The following is a 25,592-nucleotide window of genomic DNA, read 5'->3' as shown; positions in this document are numbered from 1 at the left end:
TCACCAATGCGCTATAATTTCTGAGAAAAGTGCAAAAATAGGCACAAAATTGGCCAGGGGTGTAGTACCCCCTTAAACAATCCATTCTAGCATTTATTCCAGGCCTACGATGCAAGATTCTGTCTGATACAGCTATCGGAAGTACACACAAGACAATTGATGATGCTTAATTTTAATGGGGATGTTAAGGGGAGACTACAGTAAAAAGGTACATATAATTATATAAGACAAATTACACTTTTAAAAACATGATTGTATGGGAATGTATGCACTTTTCAGTGCTTTATAATGTAAAACGGAAAATCACGGAATCGTCCAATTTGTAACACGGAATTTAAATTTTGTAACACGGAAAAATCAGGGCTTTACCTTAATCATCCACACAGGGAGTGTGAATGACTCTGTTTGAAAATTACACCCCTGTGTGGGAGATTAAGGTCATATCTCCTATAGGGAATGTATGGATTTCAACTGGAATAGCCCTTTAGCTCAATGAGATTTTATACCACATATGTTCCACTTTGTACACTCCCAAAATGGATTAATTAATATATCATAACTAGAACATGTCAGGTGCCATACAATGGCCAAGGCATGCTCATACCTTTGGGCAGTGTTCAATGGACAATATTCATAACAGCTCCCTATTTCACCCCTGGGTAGAAAGAGGCAAGTGAGGTAAAGCGCCTTGCCCAATTAAGTGCACAACATGATGCTGCCGGGGCTCAAACTCGCAATCCATGTTCTTTTCACATCCAACAATTTGTACATGGTGGTTTAATATCACATTGATCATAGCAATGTCAATGACACTGTATAATGCCACCCATGATAATTCTACCTCCTGTTACACCCTGTATATCCCAAGTAAACCCCCCTGTTTTATCATAGCCTACAATCTGTACAGCATGGTTATCATATTGATCATAGCAATGATGCTGTGTAATGCCACCCATGATAATTGCACCTACTGGTACACCCTGTATATCCCAAGTACATACCAGTCTTATCATAGCCAACAATCTGTACAGCATGGTTATCATAACGATCATAGCAATGATGCTGTATGATCCCTCCTATGTAATCCTGCCAGCTGGTAGCATCAACTGCAACTGCTAAAGGACCATGATGATTCAGTAAGGATACCATCATGTCTTCCTGATGTGTCATGTCATGGTATCTGAAAGACAGCGGGAATAAATTGTCTCATCAATGTGGTCAAGAAGCTAAGAAAAATGCTAGCACTACTGCTATTTTTCATGCCATGTGCAATTTTTTTTACTGAATTGATGTGTACGGATTTGAGCAATTCAGAGCATGATGCAAGACTGGAAACAAATTACACTTCAAACTTGAGAAAAAAAAACCCAGTGTGGTATTTTGTATCATCTTTGTACAACTGTGTCAGTCTTTGACCTAAGTTGAAACTTTGAACTCTTTTTTACAAGCAGAAGACAACCTTGCTATTGAATTGAAGTTGTTGGACTCATTCAACATATCACTAAACCAACACACAAAGATGGCCACACCAATGACCTGTGTTTTCCCAAGCAGAAGACAACCTTGTTATTGATTGGAAGTTGTTGGACTCATTCAACATATCACTAAACCAACGCACAAAGATGGCCACACCAATGACCTCTGTTTTCCCAAGCAGAAGACAACCTTGTTATTGATTGGAAGTTGTTGGACTCATTCAACATATCACTAAACCAACACACAAAGATGGCCACACCAATGACCTCTGTTTTCCCAAGTAGAAGACAACCTTGTTATTGAATGGAAGTTGTTGGACTCATTCAACATATCACTAAACCAACACACAAAGATGGCCACACCAATGACCACTGTTTTCCCAAGCAGAAGTTAACCTTGTTATTGAATGGAAGTTGTTGGATTCATTCAATATATCACTAAACCAACACACAAAGATGGCCACACCAATGACCTCTGTTTTCCCAAGCAGAAGTTAACCTTGTTATTGAATGGAAGTTGTTGGATTCATTCAATATATCACTAAACCAACACACAAAGATGGCCACACCAATGACCACTGTTTTCCCAAGCAGAAGACAACCTTGTTATTAAATGGAAGTTGTTGGATTCATTCAACATATCACTAAACCAACACACAAAGATGGCCACACCAATGACCACTGTTTTCCCAAGCAGAAGACAACCTTGTTATTGAATGGAAGTTGTTGGGCTCATTCAACATATCACTAAACCAACACACAAAGATGGCTACACAAATGACCTCTGTTTTCCCAAGCAGAAGACAACCTTGTTATTGAATGGAAGTTGTTGGGCTCATTCAACATATCACTAAACCAACACACAAAGATGGCTACACCAATGACCACTGTTTTCCCAAGCAGAAGATAACCTTGTTATTGAATGGAAGTTGTTGGACTCATTCAACATATCACTAAACCAACACACAAAGATGGCCACACCAATGACCTCTGTTTTCCCAAGCAGAAGACAACCTTGTTATTGATTGGAAGTTGTTGGGCTCATTCAACATATCACTAAACCAACACACAAAGATGGCTACACCAATGACCACTGTTTTCCCAAGCAGAAGACAACCTTGTTATTGAATGGAAGTTGTTGGACTCATTCAACATATCACTAAACCAACACACAAAGATGGCTACACAAATGACCTCTGTTTTCCCAAGCAGAAGACAACCTTGTTATTGAATGGAAGTTGTTGGGCTCATTCAACATATCACTAAACCAACACACAAAGATGGCTACACCAATGACCACTGTTTTCCCAAGCAGAAGATAACCTTGTTATTGAATGGAAGTTGTTGGACTCATTCAACATATCACTAAACCAACACACAAAGATGGCCACACCAATGACCTCTGTTTTCCCAAGCAGAAGACAACCTTGTTATTGATTGGAAGTTGTTGGACTCATTCAATATATCACTAAACCAACACACAAAGATGGCCACACCAATGACCACTGTTTTCCCAAGCAGAAGATAACCTTGTTATTAAATGGAAGTTGTTGGACTCATTCAACATATCACTAAACCAACACACAAAGATGGCTACACCAATGACCACTGTTTTCCCAAGCAGAAGACAACCTTGTTATTGAATGGAAGTTGTTGGACTCATTCAACATATCACTAAACCAACACACAAAGATGGCCACACCAATGACCACTGTTTTCCCAAGCAGAAAACAACCTTGTTATTGAATGGAAGTTGTTGGACTCATTCAACATATCACTAAACCAACACACAAAGATGGCCACACCAATGACCTCTGTTTTCCCAAGCAGAAAACAACCTTGTTATTGAATGGAAGTTGTAGGACTCATTCAACATATCACTAAACCAACACACAAAGATGGCCACACCAATGACCTCTGTTTTCCCAAGCAGAAGTTAACCTTGTTATTGAATGGAAGTTGTAGGACTCATTCAACATATCACTAAACCAACACACAAAGATGGCCACACCAATGACCACTGTTTTCCCAAGCAGAAGTTAACCTTGTTATTGAATGGAAGTTGTTGGATTCATTCAACATATCACTAAACCAACACACAAAGATGGCCACACCAATGACCACTGTTTTCCCAAGCAGAAGTTAACCTTGTTATTGAATGGAAGTTGTTGGATTCATTCAACATATCACTAAACCAACACACAAAGATGGCCACACCAATGACCACTGTTTTCCCAAGCAGAAGACAACCTTGTTATTGAATGGAAGTTGTTGGACTCATTCAACATATCACTAAACCAACGCACAAATATGGCCACACCAATGACCACTGTTTTCCCAAGCAGAAGACAACCTTGTTATTGAATGGAAGTTGTTGGACTCATTCAACATATCACTAAACCAACACACAAAGATGGCCACACCAATGACCTCTGTTTTCCCAAGCAGAAGACAACCTTGTTATTGATTGGAAGTTGTTGGACTCATTCAATATATCACTAAACCAACACACAAAGATGGCCACACCAATGACCACTGTTTTCCCAAGCAGAAGATAACCTTGTTATTAAATGGAAGTTGTTGGACTCATTCAACATATCACTAAACCAACACACAAAGATGGCTACACCAATGACCACTGTTTTCCCAAGCAGAAGACAACCTTGTTATTGAATGGAAGTTGTTGGACTCATTCAACATATCACTAAACCAACACACAAAGATGGCTACACCAATGACCACTGTTTTCCCAAGCAGAAGTTAACCTTGTTTATTGAATGGAAGTTGTAGGACTCATTCAACATATCACTAAACCAACACACAAAGATGGCCACACCAATGACCACTGTTTTCCCAAGCAGAAAACAACCTTGTTATTGAATGGAAGTTGTTGGACTCATTCAACATATCACTAAACCAACACACAAAGATGGCCACACCAATGACCACTGTTTTCCCAAGCAGAAGTTAACCTTGTTATTGAATGGAAGTTGTTGGATTCATTCAACATATCACTAAACCAACACACACAAAGATGGCCATACCAATGACCACTGTTTTCCCAAGCAGAAGTTAACCTTGTTATTGAATGGAAGTTGTTGGATTCATTCAACATATCACTAAACCAACACACAAAGATGGCCACACCAATGACCACTGTTTTCCCAAGCAGAAGACAACCTTGTTATTGAATGGAAGTTGTTGGACTCATTCAACATATCACTAAACCAACGCACAAATATGGCCACACCAATGACCTGTGTTTTCCCAAGCAGAAAACAACCTTGTTATTGAATGGAAGTTGTTGGACTCATTCAACATATCACTAAACCAACACACAAAGATGGCTACACCAATGACCACTGTTTTCCCAAGCAGAAAACAACCTTGTTATTAAATGGAAGTTGTTGGACTCATTCAATATATCACTAAACCAACACACAAAGATGGCCACACCAATGACCTGTGTTTTCCCAAGCAGAAGACAACCTTGTTATTGAATGGAAGTTGTTGGATTCATTCAACATATCACTAAACCAACACACAAAGATGGCCATACCAATGACCACTGTTTTCCCAAGCAGAAGTTAACCTTGTTATTGAATGGAAGTTGTTGGATTCATTCAACATATCACTAAACCAACACACAAAGATGGCCATACCAATGACCTGTTTTCCCAAGCAGAAGTTAACCTTGTTATTGAATGGAAGTTGTTGGACTCATTCAACATATCACTAAACCAACGCACAAATATGGCCACACCAATGACCTGTGTTTTCCCAAGCAGAAAACAACCTTGTTATTGAATGGAAGTTGTTGGGCTCATTCAACATATCACTAAACCAACACACAAAGATGGCTACACCAATGACCACTGTTTTCCCAAGCAGAAGACAACCTTGTTATTGAATGGAAGTTGTTGGACTCATTCAACATATCACTAAACCAACACACAAAGATGGCTACACCAATGACCTGTGTTTTCCCAAGCAGAAGACAACCTTGTTATTGAATGGAAGTTGTTGGACTCATTCAACATATCACTAAACCAACACACAAAGATGGCCACACCAATGACCACTGTTTTCCCAAGCAGAAGACAACCTTGTTATTGATTGGAAGTTGTTGGACTCATTCAATATATCACTAAACCAACACACAAAGATGGCCACACCAATGACCACTGTTTTCCCAAGCAGAAGATAACCTTGTTATTAAATGGAAGTTGTTGGACTCATTCAACATATCACTAAACCAACACACAAAGATGGCTACACCAATGACCACTGTTTTCCCAAGCAGAAGACAACCTTGTTATTGAATGGAAGTTGTTGGACTCATTCAACATATCACTAAACCAACACACAAAGATGGCTACACCAATGACCACTGTTTTCCCAAGCAGAAGTTAACCTTGTTTATTGAATGGAAGTTGTAGGACTCATTCAACATATCACTAAACCAACACACAAAGATGGCCACACCAATGACCACTGTTTTCCCAAGCAGAAAACAACCTTGTTATTGAATGGAAGTTGTTGGACTCATTCAACATATCACTAAACCAACACACAAAGATGGCCACACCAATGACCTCTGTTTTCCCAAGCAGAAAACAACCTTGTTATTGAATGGAAGTTGTTGGACTCATTCAACATATCACTAAACCAACACACAAAGATGGCCACACCAATGACCTCTGTTTTCCCAAGCAGAAGTTAACCTTGTTATTGATTGGAAGTTGTTGGGCTCATTCAACATATCACTAAACCAACACACAAAGATGGCCACACCAATGACCACTGTTTTCCCAAGCAGAAGTTAACCTTGTTATTGAATGGAAGTTGTTGGACTCATTCAATATATCACTAAACCAACACACAAAGATGGCCACACCAATGACCTGTGTTTTCCCAAGCAGAAGACAACCTTGTTATTGAATGGAAGTTGTTGGACTCATTCAACATATCACTAAACCAACACACAAAGATGGCTACACTAATGACCACTGTTTTCCCAAGCAGAAAAACAACCTTGTTATTGAATGGAAGTTGTTGGACTCATTCAATATATCACTAAACCAACACACAAAGATGGCCACACCAATGACCTGTGTTTTCCCAAGCAGAAGACAACCTTGTTATTGAATGGAAGTTGTTGGACTCATTCAACATATCACTAAACCAACACACAAAGATGGCTACACTAATGACCACTGTTTTCCCAAGCAGAAAACAACCTTGTTATTAAATGGAAGTTGTTGGACTCATTCAATATATCACTAAACCAACACACAAAGATGGCCACACCAATGACCTGTGTTTTCCCAAGCAGAAGACAACCTTGTTATTGAATGGAAGTTGTTGGATTCATTCAACATATCACTAAACCAACACACAAAGATGGCCACACCAATGACCTGTGTTTTCCCAAGCAGAAGACAACCTTGTTATTGAATGGAAGTTGTTGGACTCATTCAACATATCACTAAACCAACACACAAAGATGGCCACACCAATGACCACTGTTCATGTTTCCCAAGCAGAAGATAACCTTGTTATTGAATGGAAGTTGTTGGACTCATTCAACATATCACTAAACCAACACACAAAGATGGCCACACCAATGACCTGTGTTTTCCCAAGCAGAAGACAACCTTGTTATTGAATGGAAGTTGTTGGACTCATTCAACATATCACTAAACCAACACACAAAGATGGCCACACCAATGACCACTGTTTTCCCAAGCAGAAAACAACCTTGTTATTGAATGGAAGTTGTAGGACTCATTCAACATATCACTAAACCAACACACAAAGATGGCCACACCAATGACCACTGTTTTCCCAAGCAGAAGACAACCTTGTTATTGAATGGAAGTTGTTGGACTCATTCAACATATCACTAAACCAACGCACAAATATGGCCACACCAATGACCACTGTTTTCCCAAGCAGAAGACAACCTTGTTATTGAATGGAAGTTGTTGGACTCATTCAACATATCACTAAACCAACACACAAAGATGGCCACACCAATGACCACTGTTTTCCCAAGCAGAAAACAACCTTGTTATTGAATGGAAGTTGTTGGACTCATTCAACATATCACTAAACCAACACACAAAGATGGCTACACCAATGACCACTGTTTTCCCAAGCAGAAGACAACCTTGTTATTGAATGGAAGTTGTTGGATTCATTCAACATATCACTAAACCAACACACAAAGATGGCCACACCAATGACCTGTGTTTTCCCAAGCAGAAGACAACCTTGTTATTGAATGGAAGTTGTTGGACTCATTCAACATATCACTAAACCAACACACAAAGATGGCCACACCAATGACCACTGTTTTCCCAAGCAGAAGATAACCTTGTTATTGAATGGAAGTTGTTGGACTCATTCAACATATCACTAAACCAACACACAAAGATGGCCACACCAATGACCTGTGTTTTCCCAAGCAGAAGACAACCTTGTTATTGAATGGAAGTTGTTGGACTCATTCAACATATCACTAAACCAACACACAAAGATGGCCACACTAATGACCACTGTTTTCCCAAGCAGAAAACAACCTTGTTATTGAATGGAAGTTGTAGGACTCATTCAACATATCACTAAACCAACACACAAAGATGGCCACACCAATGACCACTGTTTTCCCAAGCAGAAGACAACCTTGTTATTGAATGGAAGTTGTTGGACTCATTCAACATATCACTAAACCAACGCACAAATATGGCCACACCAATGACCACTGTTTTCCCAAGCAGAAGACAACCTTGTTATTGAATGGAAGTTGTTGGACTCATTCAACATATCACTAAACCAACACACAAAGATGGCCACACCAATGACCACTGTTTTCCCAAGCAGAAAACAACCTTGTTATTGAATGGAAGTTGTTGGACTCATTCAACATATCACTAAACCAACACACAAAGATGGCTACACCAATGACCACTGTTTTCCCAAGCAGAAGACAACCTTGTTATTGAATGGAAGTTGTTGGACTCATTCAACATATCACTAAACCAACGCACAAATATGGCCACACCAATGACCACTGTTTTCCCAAGCAGAAAACAACCTTGTTATTGAATGGAAGTTGTTGGACTCATTCAACATATCACTAAACCAACACACAAAGATGGCTACACCAATGACCACTGTTTTCCCAAGCAGAAGACAACCTTGTTATTGAATGGAAGTTGTTGGACTCATTCAACATATCACTAAACCAACACACAAAGATGGCTACACCAATGACCACTGTTTTCCCAAGCAGAAGACAACCTTGTTATTGAATGGAAGTTGTTGGACTCATTCAACATATCACTAAACCAACACACAAAGATGGCTACACCAATGACCACTGTTTTCCCAAGCAGAAGACAACCTTGTTATTGAATGGAATGTTGGACTCATTCAACATATCACTAAACCAACACACAAAGATGGCTACACCAATGACCACTGTTTTCCCAAGCAGAAGACAACCTTGTTATTGAATGGAAGTTGTTGGACTCATTCAACATATCACTAAACCAACACACAAAGATGGCTACACCAATGACCACTGTTTTCCCAAGCAGAAGACAACCTTGTTATTGAATGGAATGTTGGACTCATTCAACATATCACTAAACCAACACACAAATATGGCCACACCAATGACCACTGTTTTCCCAAGCAGAAAACAACCTTGTTATTGAATGGAAGTTGTTGGACTCATTCAACATATCACTAAACCAACACACAAAGATGGCTACACCAATGACCACTGTTTTCCCAAGCAGAAGACAACCTTGTTATTGAATGGAAGTTGTTGGACTCATTCAACATATCACTAAACCAACACACAAAGATGGCTACACCAATGACCACTGTTTTCCCAAGCAGAAGACAACCTTGTTATTGAATGGAATGTTGGACTCATTCAACATATCACTAAACCAACACACAAATATGGCCACACCAATGACCACTGTTTTCCCAAGCAGAAAACAACCTTGTTATTGAATGGAAGTTGTTGGACTCATTCAACATATCACTAAACCAACACACAAAGATGGCTACACCAATGACCACTGTTTTCCCAAGCAGAAGACAACCTTGTTATTGATTGGAAGTTGTTGGACTCATTCAATATATCACTAAACCAACACACAAAGATGGCCACACCAATGACCACTGTTTTCCCAAGCAGAAGATAACCTTGTTATTAAATGGAAGTTGTTGGACTCATTCAACATATCACTAAACCAACACACAAAGATGGCTACACCAATGACCACTGTTTTCCCAAGCAGAAGACAACCTTGTTATTGAATGGAAGTTGTTGGACTCATTCAACATATCACTAAACCAACACACAAAGATGGCTACACCAATGACCACTGTTTTCCCAAGCAGAAGTTAACCTTGTTTATTGAATGGAAGTTGTAGGACTCATTCAACATATCACTAAACCAACACACAAAGATGGCCACACCAATGACCACTGTTTTCCCAAGCAGAAAACAACCTTGTTATTGAATGGAAGTTGTTGGACTCATTCAACATATCACTAAACCAACACACAAAGATGGCCACACCAATGACCTCTGTTTTCCCAAGCAGAAAACAACCTTGTTATTGAATGGAAGTTGTTGGACTCATTCAACATATCACTAAACCAACACACAAAGATGGCCACACCAATGACCTCTGTTTTCCCAAGCAGAAGTCAACCTTGTTATTGATTGGAAGTTGTTGGGCTCATTCAACATATCACTAAACCAACACACAAAGATGGCCACACCAATGACCACTGTTTTCCCAAGCAGAAGTTAACCTTGTTATTGAATGGAAGTTGTTGGACTCATTCAATATATCATTAAACCAACACACAAAGATGGCCACACCAATGACCTGTGTTTTCCCAAGCAGAAGACAACCTTGTTATTGAATGGAAGTTGTTGGACTCATTCAACATATCACTAAACCAACACACAAAGATGGCTACACCAATGACCACTGTTTTCCCAAGCAGAAAACAACCTTGTTATTGAATGGAAGTTGTTGGACTCATTCAATATATCACTAAACCAACACACAAAGATGGCCACACCAATGACCTGTGTTTTCCCAAGCAGAAGACAACCTTGTTATTGAATGGAAGTTGTTGGACTCATTCAACATATCACTAAACCAACACACAAAGATGGCTACACCAATGACCACTGTTTTCCCAAGCAGAAAACAACCTTGTTATTAAATGGAAGTTGTTGGACTCATTCAATATATCACTAAACCAACACACAAAGATGGCCACACCAATGACCTGTGTTTTCCCAAGCAGAAGACAACCTTGTTATTGAATGGAAGTTGTTGGACCCATTCAACATATCACTAAACCAACACACAAAGATGGCCACACCAATGACCTGTGTTTTCCCAAGCAGAAGACAACCTTGTTATTGAATGGAAGTTGTTGGACTCATTCAACATATCACTAAACCAACACACAAAGATGGCCACACCAATGACCACTGTTTTCCCAAGCAGAAGATAACCTTGTTATTGAATGGAAGTTGTTGGACTCATTCAACATATCACTAAACCAACACACAAAGATGGCCACACCAATGACCTGTGTTTTCCCAAGCAGAAGACAACCTTGTTATTGAATGGAAGTTGTTGGACTCATTCAACATATCACTAAACCAACACACAAAGATGGCCACACCAATGACCACTGTTTTCCCAAGCAGAAAACAACCTTGTTATTGAATGGAAGTTGTAGGACTCATTCAACATATCACTAAACCAACACACAAAGATGGCCACACCAATGACCACTGTTTTCCCAAGCAGAAGACAACCTTGTTATTGAATGGAAGTTGTTGGACTCATTCAACATATCACTAAACCAACGCACAAATATGGCCACACCAATGACCACTGTTTTCCCAAGCAGAAGACAACCTTGTTATTGAATGGAAGTTGTTGGACTCATTCAACATATCACTAAACCAACACACAAAGATGGCCACACCAATGACCACTGTTTTCCCAAGCAGAAAACAACCTTGTTATTGAATGGAAGTTGTTGGACTCATTCAACATATCACTAAACCAACACACAAAGATGGCTACACCAATGACCACTGTTTTCCCAAGCAGAAGACAACCTTGTTATTGAATGGAAGTTGTTGGACTCATTCAACATATCACTAAACCAACGCACAAATATGGCCACACCAATGACCACTGTTTTCCCAAGCAGAAAACAACCTTGTTATTGAATGGAAGTTGTTGGACTCATTCAACATATCACTAAACCAACACACAAAGATGGCTACACCAATGACCACTGTTTTCCCAAGCAGAAGACAACCTTGTTATTGAATGGAAGTTGTTGGACTCATTCAACATATCACTAAACCAACACACAAAGATGGCTACACCAATGACCACTGTTTTCCCAAGCAGAAGACAACCTTGTTATTGAATGGAAGTTGTTGGACTCATTCAACATATCACTAAACCAACACACAAAGATGACTACACCAATGACCACTGTTTTCCCAAGCAGAAGACAACCTTGTTATTGAATGGAATGTTGGACTCATTCAACATATCACTAAACCAACACACAAAGATGGCTACACCAATGACCACTGTTTTCCCAAGCAGAAGACAACCTTGTTATTGCATGGAAGTTGTTGGACTCATTCAACATATCACTAAACCAACACACAAAGATGGCTACACCAATGACCACTGTTTTCCCAAGCAGAAGACAACCTTGTTATTGAATGGAATGTTGGACTCATTCAACATATCACTAAACCAACACACAAATATGGCCACACCAATGACCACTGTTTTCCCAAGCAGAAAACAACCTTGTTATTGAATGGAAGTTGTTGGACTCATTCAACATATCACTAAACCAACACACAAAGATGGCTACACCAATGACCACTGTTTTCCCAAGCAGAAGACAACCTTGTTATTGAATGGAAGTTGTTGGACTCATTCAACATATCACTAAACCAACACACAAAGATGGCTACACCAATGACCACTGTTTTCCCAAGCAGAAGACAACCTTGTTATTGAATGGAATGTTGGACTCATTCAACATATCACTAAACCAACACACAAATATGGCCACACCAATGACCACTGTTTTCCCAAGCAGAAAACAACCTTGTTATTGAATGGAAGTTGTTGGACTCATTCAACATATCACTAAACCAACACACAAAGATGGCTACACCAATGACCACTGTTTTCCCAAGCAGAAGACAACCTTGTTATTGAATGGAAGTTGTTGGACTCATTCAACATATCACTAAACCAACACACAAAGATGGCTACACCAATGACCACTGTTTTCCCAAGCAGAAGACAACCTTGTTATTGAATGGAATGTTGGACTCATTCAACATATCACTAAACCAACGCACAAAGATGGCCACACCAATGACCACTGTTTTCCCAAGCAGAAAACAACCTTGTTATTGAATGGAAGTTGTAGGACTCATTCAACATATCACTAAACCAACACACAAAGATGGCCACACCAATGACCACTGTTTTCCCAAGCAGAAGACAAAAGACAACCTTGTTATTGAATGGAAGTTGTTGGACTCATTCAACATATCACTAAACCAACACACAAAGATGGCTACACCAATGACCTCTGTTTTCCCAAGCAGAAGACAACCTTGTTATTGAATGGAAGTTGTTGGACTCATTCAACATATCACTAAACCAACGCACAAATATGGCCACACCAATGACCACTGTTTTCCCAAGCAGAAAACAACCTTGTTATTGAATGGAAGTTGTTGGACTCATTCAACATATCACTAAACCAACACACAAAGATGGCCACACCAATGACCTCTGTTTTCCCAAGCAGAAGTTAACCTTGTTATTGAATGGAAGTTGTTGGACTCATTCAATATATCACTAAACCAACACACAAAGATGGCCACACCAATGACCTCTGTTTTCACAAGCAGAAGATAGCCTTGTTATTGAATGGAAGTTGTTGGACTCATTCAATATATCACTAAACCAACACACAAAGATGGCCACACCAATGACCTCTGTTTTCCCAAGCATAAGACAACCTTGTTATTGAATGGAAGTTGTAGGACTCATTCAACATATCACTAAACCAACACACAAAGATGGCTACACCAATGACCTCTGTTTTCCCAAGCAGAAGACAACCTTGTTATTGAATGGAAGTTGTTGGACTCATTCAACATATCACTAAACCAACGCACAAATATGGCCACACCAATGACCACTGTTTTCCCAAGCAGAAAACAACCTTGTTATTGAATGGAAGTTGTTGGACTCATTCAACATATCACTAAACCAACACACAAAGATGGCCACACCAATGACCACTGTTTTCCCAAGCAGAAAACAACCTTGTTATTGAATGGAAGTTGTTGGACTCATTCAATATATCACTAAACCAACACACAAAGATGGCCACACCAATGACCACTGTTTTCCCAAGCAGAAGACAACCTTGTTATTGAATGGAAGTTGTAGGACTCATTCAACATATCACTAAACCAACACACAAAGATGGCCACACCAATGACCACTGTTTTCCCAAGCAGAAGTTAACCTTGTTATTGAATGGAAGTTGTTGGACTCATTCAATATATCACTAAACCAACACACAAAGATGGCCACACCAATGACCTGTGTTTCCCAAGCAGAAGACAACCTTGTTATTGAATGGAAGTTGTTGGACTCATTCAACATATCACTAAGATGGCCACACCAATGACCTGTGTTTTCCCAAGCAGAAGACAACCTTGTTATTGATTGGAAGTTGTTGGACTCATTCAACATATCACTAAACCAACGCACAAAGATGGCCACACCAATGACCTCTGTTTTCCCAAGCAGAAGACAACCTTGTTATTGATTGGAAGTTGTTGGACTCATTCAACATATCACTAAACCAACACACAAAGATGGCCACACCAATGACCTCTGTTTTCCCAAGTAGAAGACAACCTTGTTATTGAATGGAAGTTGTTGGACTCATTCAACATATCACTAAACCAACACACAAAGATGGCCACACCAATGACCTCTGTTTTCCCAAGCAGAAGTTAACCTTGTTATTGACTGGAAGTTGTTGGATTCATTCAATATATCACTAAACCAACACACAAAGATGGCCACACCAATGACCACTGTTTTCCCAAGCAGAAGACAACCTTGTTATTAAATGGAAGTTGTTGGATTCATTCAACATATCACTAAACCAACACACAAAGATGGCCACACCAATGACCACTGTTTTCCCAAGCAGAAGACAACCTTGTTATTGAATGGAAGTTGTTGGGCTCATTCAACATATCACTAAACCAACACACAAAGATGGCTACACAAATGACCTCTGTTTTCCCAAGCAGAAGACAACCTTGTTATTGAATGGAAGTTGTTGGGCTCATTCAACATATCACTAAACCAACACACAAAGATGGCTACACCAATGACCACTGTTTTCCCAAGCAGAAGATAACCTTGTTATTGAATGGAAGTTGTTGGACTCATTCAACATATCACTAAACCAACACACAAAGATGGCTACACCAATGACCACTGTTTTCCCAAGCAGAAGACAACCTTGTTATTGAATGGAAGTTGTTGGACTCATTCAACATATCACTAAACCAACGCACAAATATGGCCACACCAATGACCACTGTTTTCCCAAGCAGAAGACAACCTTGTTATTGAATGGAAGTTGTTGGACTCATTCAACATATCACTAAACCAACACACAAAGATGGCCACACCAATGACCACTGTTTTCCCAAGCAGAAGACAACCTTGTTATTGAATGGAAGTTGTTGGACTCATTCAACATATCACTAAACCAACACACAAAGATGGCCACACCAATGACCTCTGTTTTCCCAAGCAGAAAACAACCTTGTTATTGAATGGAAGTTGTAGGACTCATTCAACATTATCACTAAACCAACACACAAAGATGGCCACACCAATGACCACTGTTTTCCCAAGCAGAAGACAACCTTGTTATTGAATGGAAGTTGTTGGACTCATTCAACATATCACTAAACCAACACACAAAGATGGCCACACCAAAGACCACTGTTTTCCCAAGCAGAAAACAACCTTGTTATTGAATGGAAGTTGTTGGACTCATTCAACATATCACTAAACCAACACACAAAGATGGCCACACCAATGACCTCTGTTTTCCCAAGCAGAAAACAACCTTGTTATTGAATGGAAGTTGTAGGACTCATTCAACATTATCACTAAACCAACACACAAAGATGGCCACACCAATGACCACTGTTTTCCCAAGCAGAAGACAACCTTGTTATTGAATGGAAGTTGTTGGACTCATTCAACATATCACTAAACCAACACACAAAGATGGCCACACCAATGACCACTGTTTTCCCAAGCAGAAGTTAACCTTGTTATTGAATGGAAGTTGTTGGACTCATTCAACATATCACTAAACCAACACACAAAGATGGCCACACCAATGACCTGTGTTTTCCCAAGCAGAAGACAACCTTGTTATTGAATGGAAGTTGTTGGACTCATTCAACATATCACTAAACCAACACACAAAGATGGCCACACCAATGACCACTGTTTTCCCAAGCAGAAAACAACCTTGTTATTGAATGGAAGTTGTTGGACTCATTCAACATATCACTAAACCAACACACAAAGATGGCCACACCAATGACCACTGTTTTCCCAAGCAGAAGACAACCTTGTTATTGAATGGAAGTTGTTGGATTCATTCAACATATCACTAAACCAACACACAAAGATGGCTACACCAATGACCACTGTTTTCCCAAGCAGAAGACAACCTTGTTATTGAATGGAAGTTGTTGGACTCATTCAACATATCACTAAACCAACACACAAAGATGGCTACACCAATGACCACTGTTTTCCCAAGCAGAAGACAACCTTGTTATTGAATGGAAGTTGTTGGACTCATTCAACATATCACTAAACCAACGCACAAATATGGCCACACCAATGACCACTGTTTTCCCAAGCAGAAGACAACCTTGTTATTGAATGGAAGTTGTTGGACTCATTCAACATATCACTAAACCAACACACAAAGATGGCCACACCAATGACCACTGTTTTCCCAAGCAGAAGACAACCTTGTTATTGAATGGAAGTTGTTGGACTCATTCAACATATCACTAAACCAACACACAAAGATGGCTACACCAATGACCACTGTTTTCCCAAGCAGAAGACAACCTTGTTATTGAATGGAAGTTGTTGGACTCATTCAACATATCACTAAACCAACACACAAAGATGGCTACACCAATGACCACTGTTTTCCCAAGCAGAAGACAACCTTGTTATTGAATGGAAGTTGTTGGACTCATTCAACATATCACTAAACCAACACACAAAGATGGCTACACCAATGACCACTGTAGCTCACTGTTTTCCCAAGCAGAAGACAACCTTGTTATTGAATGGAAGTTGTTGGACTCATTCAACATATCACTAAACCAACACACAAAGATGGCCACACCAATGACCACTGTTTTCCCAAGCAGAAAACAACCTTGTTATTGAATGGAAGTTGTAGGACTCATTCAACATATCACTAAACCAACACACAAAGATGGCCACACCAATGACCACTGTTTTCCCAAGCAGAAAACAACCTTGTTATTGAATGGAAGTTGTTGGACTCATTCAACATATCACTAAACCAACACACAAAGATGGCTACACCAATGACCACTGTTTTCCCAAGCAGAAGACAACCTTGTTATTGAATGGAAGTTGTTGGACTCATTCAACATATCACTAAACCAACACACAAAGATGGCCACACCAATGACCACTGTTTTCCCAAGCAGAAAACAACCTTGTTATTGAATGGAAGTTGTAGGACTCATTCAACATATCACTAAACCAACACACAAAGATGGCCACACCAATGACCACTGTTTTCCCAAGCAGAAAACAACCTTGTTATTGAATGGAAGTTGTTGGACTCATTCAACATATCACTAAACCAACACACAAAGATGGCCACACCAATGACCACTGTTTTCCCAAGCAGAAGACAACCTTGTTATTGAATGGAAGTTGTTGGACTCATTCAACATATCACTAAACCAACACACAAAGATGGCTACACCAATGACCACTGTTTTCCCAAGCAGAAGACAACCTTGTTATTGAATGGAAGTTGTTGGACTCATTCAACATATCACTAAACCAACACACAAAGATGGCTACACCAATGACCACTGTTTTCCCAAGCAGAAGACAACCTTGTTATTGACTGGAAGTTGTTGGACTCATTCAACATATCACTAAACCAACACACAAAGATGGCCACACCAATGACCACTGTTTTCCCAAGCAGAAGACAACCTTGTTATTGACTGGAAGTTGTTGGACTCATTCAACATATCACTAAACCAACACACAAAGATGGCCACACCAATGACCTCTGTTTTCCCAAGCAGAAGTTAACCTTGTTATTAAATGGAAGTTGTTGGATTCATTCAACATATCACTAAACCAACACACAAAGATGGCCACACCAATGACCTCTGTTTTCCCAAGCAGAAGACAACCTTGTTATTGAATGGAAGTTGTTGGACTCATTCAACATATCACTAAACCAACACACAAAGATGGCCACACCAATGACCACTGTTTTCCCAAGCAGAAAACAACCTTGTTATTGAATGGAAGTTGTTGGACTCATTCAACATATCACTAAACCAACACACAAAGATGGCTACACCAATGACCACTGTTTTCCCAAGCAGAAGACAACCTTGTTATTGAATGGAAGTTGTTGGACTCATTCAACATATCACTAAACCAACACACAAAGATGGCCACACCAATGACCTGTGTTTTCCCATGCAGAAGATAACCTTGTTATTGAATGGAAGTTGTAGGACTCATTCAACATATCACTAAACCAACACACAAAGATGGCTACACCAATGACCACTGTTTTCCCAAGCAGAAGACAACCTTGTTATTGAATGGAAGTTGTTGGACTCATTCAACATATCACTAAACCAACACACAAAGATGGCCACACCAATGACCTGTGTTTTCCCATGCAGAAGATAACCTTGTTATTGAATGGAAGTTGTAGGACTCATTCAACATATCACTAAACCAACACACAAAGATGGCCACACCAATGACCACTGTTTTCCCAAGCAGAAGACAACCTTGTTATTGAATGGAAGTTGTTGGACTCATTCAACATATCACTAAACCAACACACAAAGATGGCCACACCAATGACCACTGTTTTCCCAAGCAGAAAACAACCTTGTTATTGAATGGAAGTTGTTGGACTCATTCAACATATCACTAAACCAACACACAAAGATGGCTACACCAATGACCACTGTTTTCCCAAGCAGAAGACAACCTTGTTATTGAATGGAAGTTGTTGGACTCATTCAACATATCACTAAACCAACACACAAAGATGGCCACACCAATGACCACTGTTTTCCCAAGCAGAAGACAACCTTGTTATTGAATGGAAGTTGTTGGACTCATTCAAAATATCACTAAACCAACACACAAAGATGGCCACACCAAAGACCACTGTTTTCCCAAGCAGAAGACAACCTTGTTATTGAATGGAAGTTGTTGGACTCATTCAACATACAGGTATCACTAAACCAACACACAAAGATGGCCACACCAAAGACCACTGTTTTCCCAAGCAGAAGACAACCTTGTTATTAAATGGAAGTTGTTGGACTCATTCAACATATCACTAAACCAACACACAAAGATGGCCACACCAATGACCACTGTTTTCCCAAGCAGAAGATAACCTTGTTATTGAATGGAAGTTGTTGGACTCATTCAAAATATCACTAAACCAACACACAAAGATGGCCACACCAAAGACCACTGTTTTCCCAAGCAGAAGACAACCTTGTTATTGAATGGAAGTTGTTGGACTCATTCAACATACAGGTATCACTAAACCAACACACAAAGATGGCCACACCAAAGACCTCTGTTTCCCAAGCAGAAGTTAACCCTGTTATTGAATGGAAGTTGTTGGACTCATTCAAAATATCACTAAACCAACACACAAAGATGGCCACACCAATGACCTCTGTTTTCCCAAGCAGAAGACAACCTTGTTATTAAATGGAAGTTGTTGGACTCATTCAACATATCACTAAACCAACACACAAAGATGGCCACACCAATGACCACTGTTTTCCCAAGCAGAAGATAACCTTGTTATTAAATGGAAGTTGTTGGACTCATTCAACATATCACTAAACCAACACACAAAGATGGCCACACCAATGACCACTGTTTTCCCAAGCAGAAGATAACCTTGTTATTGAATGGAAGTTGTTGGACTCATTCAAAATATCACTAAACCAACACACAAAGATGGCCACACCAATGACCTCTATTTTCCCACGCAGAAGATAACCTTGTTATTAAATGGAAGTTGTTGGACTCATTCAACATATCACTAAACCAACACACAAAGATGGCCACACCAATGACCACTGTTTTCCCAAGTAGAAGATAACCTTGTTATTGAATGGAAGTTGTTGGACTCATTCAAAATATCACTAAACCAACACACAAAGATGGCCACACCAATGACCACTGTTTTCCCAAGCAGAAGATAACCTTGTTATTGAATGGAAGTTGTTGGACTCATTCAAAATATCACTAAACCAACACACAAAGATGGCCACACCAAAGACCACTGTTTTCCCAAGCAGAAGACAACCTTGTTATTGAATGGAAGTTGTTGGACTCATTCAACATACAGGTATCACTAAACCAACACACAAAGATGGCCACACCAATGACCACTGTTTTCCCAAGCAGAAGATAACCTTGTTATTGAATGGAAGTTGTTGGACTCATTCAAAATATCACTAAACCAACACACAAAGATGGCCACACCAATGACCTCTATTTTCCCAAGCAGAAGATAACCTTGTTATTAAATGGAAGTTGTTGGATTCATTCAACATATCACTAAACCAACACACAAAGATGGCCACACCAATGACCACTGTTTTCCCAAGCAGAAGATAACCTTGTTATTGAATGGAAGTTGTTGGACTCATTCAAAATATCACTAAACCAACACACAAAGATGGCCACACCAATGACCACTGTTTTCCCAAGCAGAAGATAACCTTGTTATTGAATGGAAGTTGTTGGACTCATTCAAAATATCACTAAACCAACACACAAAGATGGCCACACCAAAGACCACTGTTTTCCCAAGCAGAAGACAACCTTGTTATTGAATGGAAGTTGTTGGACTCATTCAACATACAGGTATCACTAAACCAACACACAAAGATGGCCACACCAATGACCTCTGTTTTCCCAAGCAGAAGTTAACCTTGTTATTGAATGGAAGTTGTTGGGCTCATTCAACATATCACTAAACCAACACACAAAGATGGCTACACCAATGACCTGTTTTCCCAAGCAGAAGTTAACCTTGTTATTGAATGGAAGTTGTTGGGCTCATTCAAAATATCACTAAACCAACACACAAAGATGGCCACACCAATGACCACTGTTTTCCCAAGCAGAAGTTAACCTTGTTATTGAATGGAAGTTGTTGGACTCATTCAAAATATCACTAAACCAACACACAAAGATGGCCACACCAATGACCTCTGTTTTCCCAAGCAGAAGATAACCTTGTTATTGAATGGAAGTTGTTGGACTCATTCAAAATATCACTAAACCAACACACAAAGATGGCCACACCAATGACCACTGTTTTCCCAAGTAGAAGATAACCTTGTTATTGAATGGAAGTTGTTGGACTCATTCAAAATATCACTAAACCAACACACAAAGATGGCCACACCAATGACCTCTGTTTTCCCAAGCAGAAGATAACCTTGTTATTGAATGGAAGTTGTTGGACCCATTCAAAATATCACTAAACCAACACACAAAGATGGCCACACCAATGACCACTATTTTCCCAAGCAGAAGATAACCTTGTTATTAAATGGAAGTTGTTGGACTCATTCAACATATCACTAAACCAACACACAAAGATGGCCACACCAATTACCTCTATTTTCCCACGCAGAAGATAACCTTGTTATTGAATGGAAGTTGTTGGACCATTCAACATATCACTAAACCAATACACAAAGATGGCCACACAATGACCTCTGTTTTCCCAATGCAGAAGACAACCTTGTTATTGAATGGAAGTTGTTGGATTCATTCAACATATCATTAAACCAACACACAAAGATGGCCACACCAATGACCTCTGTTTTCCCATGCAGAAGATAACCTTGTTATTGAATTGAAGTTGTTGGACTCATTCAACATATCACTAAACCAACACACAAAGATGGCCACACCAATGACCACTGTTTTCCCAAGCAGAAGATAACCTTGTTATTGAATGGAAGTTGTTGGACTCATTCAACATATCACTAAACCAACACACAAAGATGGCCACACCAATGACCACTGTTTTCCCAAGCAGAAGATAACCTTGTTATTGAATGGAAGTTGTTGGACTCATTCAACATATCACTAAACCAACACACAAAGATGGCCACACCAATGACCTCTGTTTTCCCAAGCAGAAGATAACCTTGTTATTGAATGGAAGTTGTTGGACTCATTCAAAATATCACTAAACCAACACACAAAGATGGCCACACCAATGACCACTGTTTTCCCAAGCAGAAGATAACCTTGTTATTGAATGGAAGTTGTTGGACTCATTCAAAATATCACTAAACCAACACACAAAGATGGCCACACCAATGACCACTGTTTTCCCAAGCAGAAGACAACCTTGTTATTGAATGGAAGTTGTTGGGCTCATTCAACATATCACTAAACCAACACACAAAGATGGCCACACCAATGACCACTGTTTTCCCAAGCAGAAGATAACCTTGTTATTGAATGGAAGTTGTTGGACTCATTCAACATATCACTAAACCAACACACAAAGATGGCCACACCAATGACCACTGTTTTCCCAAGCAGAAGATAACCTTGTTATTGAATGGAAGTTGTTGGACTCATTCAAAATATCACTAAACCAACACACAAAGATGGCCACACCAATGACCTCTGTTTTCCCAAGCAGAAGACAACCTTGTTATTGAATGGAAGTTGTTGGACCCATTCAAAATATCACTAAACCAACACACAAAGATGGCCACACCAATGACCTCTGTTTTCCCATGCAGAAGACAACCTTGTTATTGAATGGAAGTTGTTGGGCTCATTCAAAATATCACTAAACCAACACACAAAGATGGCCACACCAATGACCACTGTTTTCCCAAGCAGAAGACAACCTTGTTATTGAATGGAAGTTGTTGGACTCATTCAACATATCACTAAACCAACACACAAAGATGGCTACACCAATGACCACTGTTTTCCCAAGCAGAAGATAACCTTGTTATTGAATGGAAGTTGTTGGACTCATTCAACATATCACTAAACCAACACACAAAGATGGCCACACCAATGACCACTGTTTTCCCAAGCAGAAGACAACCTTGTTATTGAATGGAAGTTGCTGGACTCATTCAACATATCACTAAACCAACACACAAAGATGGCCACACCAATGACCACTATTTTCCCAAGCAGAAGATAACCTTGTTATTGAATGGAAGTTGTTGGACTCATTCAAAATATCACTAAACCAACACACAAAGATGGCCACACCAATGACCTTTGTTTTCCCAAGCAGAAGACAACCTTGTTATTGAATGGAAGTTGTTGGACTCATTCAAAATATCACTAAACCAACACACAAAGATGGCCACACCAAAGACCACTATTTTCCCAAGCAGAAGACAACCTTGTTATTGAATGGAAGTTGTTGGACTCATTCAACATACAGGTATCACTAAACCAACACACAAAGATGGCTACACCAATGACCACTGTTTTCCCAAGCAGAAGACAACCTTGTTATTAAATGGAAGTTGTTGTACTCATTCAACATATCACTAAACCAACACACAAAGATGGCCACACCAATGACCACTGTTTTCCCAAGCAGAAGATAACCTTGTTATTGAATGGAAGTTGTTGGACTCATTCAAAATATCACTAAACCAACACACAAAGATGGCCACACCAATGACCTCTGTTTTCCCAAGCAGAAGATAACCTTGTTATTGAATGGAAGTTGTTGGACCCATTCAAAATATCACTAAACCAACACACAAAGATGGCCACACCAATGACCTTTGTTTTCCCAAGCAGAAGACAACCTTGTTATTGAATGGAAGTTGTTGGACTCATTCAAAATATCACTAAACCAACACACAAAGATGGCCACACCAAAGACCACTATTTTCCCAAGCAGAAGACAACCTTGTTATTGAATGGAAGTTGTTGGACTCATTCAACATACAGGTATCACTAAACCAACACACAAAGATGGCCACACCAAAGACCACTGTTTTCCCAAGCAGAAGACAACCTTGTTATTAAATGGAAGTTGTTGTACTCATTCAACATATCACTAAACCAACACACAAAGATGGCCACACCAATGACCACTGTTTTCCCAAGCAGAAGATAACCTTGTTATTGAATGGAAGTTGTTGGACTCATTCAAAATATCACTAAACCAACACACAAAGATGGCCACACCAATGACCACTGTTTTCCCAAGCAGAAGACAACCTTGTTATTGAATGGAAGTTGTTGGACTCATTCAACATACAGGTATCACTAAACCAACACACAAAGATGGCCACACCAAAGACCTCTGTTTTCCCAAGCAGAAGTTAACCTTGTTATTGAATGGAAGTTGTTGGACTCATTCAAAATATCACTAAACCAACACACAAAGATGGCCACACCAATGACCTCTGTTTTCCCAAGCAGAAGACAACCTTGTTATTAAATGGAAGTTGTTGGACCCATTCAAAATATCACTAAACCAACACACAAAGATGGCCACACCAATGACCACTGTTTTCCCAAGCAGAAGACAACCTTGTTATTGAATGGAAGTTGTTGGACTCATTCAACATATCACTAAACCAACACACAAAGATGGCCACACCAAAGACCACTGTTTTCCCAAGCAGAAGATAACCTTGTTATTGAATGGAAGTTGTTGGACTCATTCAAAATATCACTAAACCAACACACAAAGATGGCCACACCAAAGACCACTGTTTTCCCATGCAGAAGATAACCTTGTTATTGAATGGAAGTTGTTGGACTCATTCAACATATCACTAAACCAACACACAAAGATGGCCACACCAATGACCACTGTTTTCCCAAGCAGAAGACAACCTTGTTATTGAATGGAAGTTGTTGGACTCATTCAACATATCACTAAACCAACACACAAAGATGGCCACACCAAAGACCTCTGTTTTCCCAAGCAGAAGTTAACCTTGTTATTGAATGGAAGTTGTTGGACTCATTCAAAATATCACTAAACCAACACACAAAGATGGCCACACCAATGACCTCTGTTTTCCCAAGCAGAAGACAACCTTGTTATTAAATGGAAGTTGTTGGACCCATTCAAAATATCACTAAACCAACACACAAAGATGGCCACACCAATGACCACTGTTTTCCCAAGCAGAAGACAACCTTGTTATTGAATGGAAGTTGTTGGACTCATTCAACATATCACTAAACCAACACACAAAGATGGCCACACCAAAGACCACTGTTTTCCCAAGCAGAAGATAACCTTGTTATTGAATGGAAGTTGTTGGACTCATTCAAAATATCACTAAACCAACACACAAAGATGGCCACACCAATGACCTCTGTTTTCCCAAGCAGAAGATAACCTTGTTATTGAATGGAAGTTGTTGGACTCATTCAACATATCACTAAACCAACACACAAAGATGGCCACACCAAAGACCACTGTTTTCCCAAGCAGAAGATAACCTTGTTATTGAATGGAAGTTGTTGGACTCATTCAAAATATCACTAAACCAACACACAAAGATGGCCACACCAATGACCTCTGTTTTCCCAAGCAGA

At 39.6% G+C, this 25,592-nt stretch overlaps 1 protein-coding gene across 4 annotated transcripts in view; it reads right to left on the bottom strand.

The window, feature by feature from the left end:
• LOC140160786 (cathepsin O-like) overlaps positions 1-25,592 on the bottom strand; it is an 80,235-nt gene that overhangs the window by 6,325 nt on the left and 48,318 nt on the right. For all 4 annotated transcript variants that reach the window (XM_072184086.1, XM_072184089.1, XM_072184087.1 and 1 more), the window contains exon 9: positions 1,002-1,180. In XM_072184086.1, the coding sequence (XP_072040187.1) occupies positions 1,002-1,180 (179 nt within the window). The remainder of the gene's footprint in view (positions 1-1,001; positions 1,181-25,592) is intronic.

This window comes from Amphiura filiformis, chromosome 9 (genome assembly GCF_039555335.1).
Source record: "Amphiura filiformis chromosome 9, Afil_fr2py, whole genome shotgun sequence".
NCBI lineage: Eukaryota > Metazoa > Echinodermata > Ophiuroidea > Amphilepidida > Amphiuridae > Amphiura > Amphiura filiformis.
This window is presented reverse-complemented; position numbering and strand designations above follow the sequence as displayed.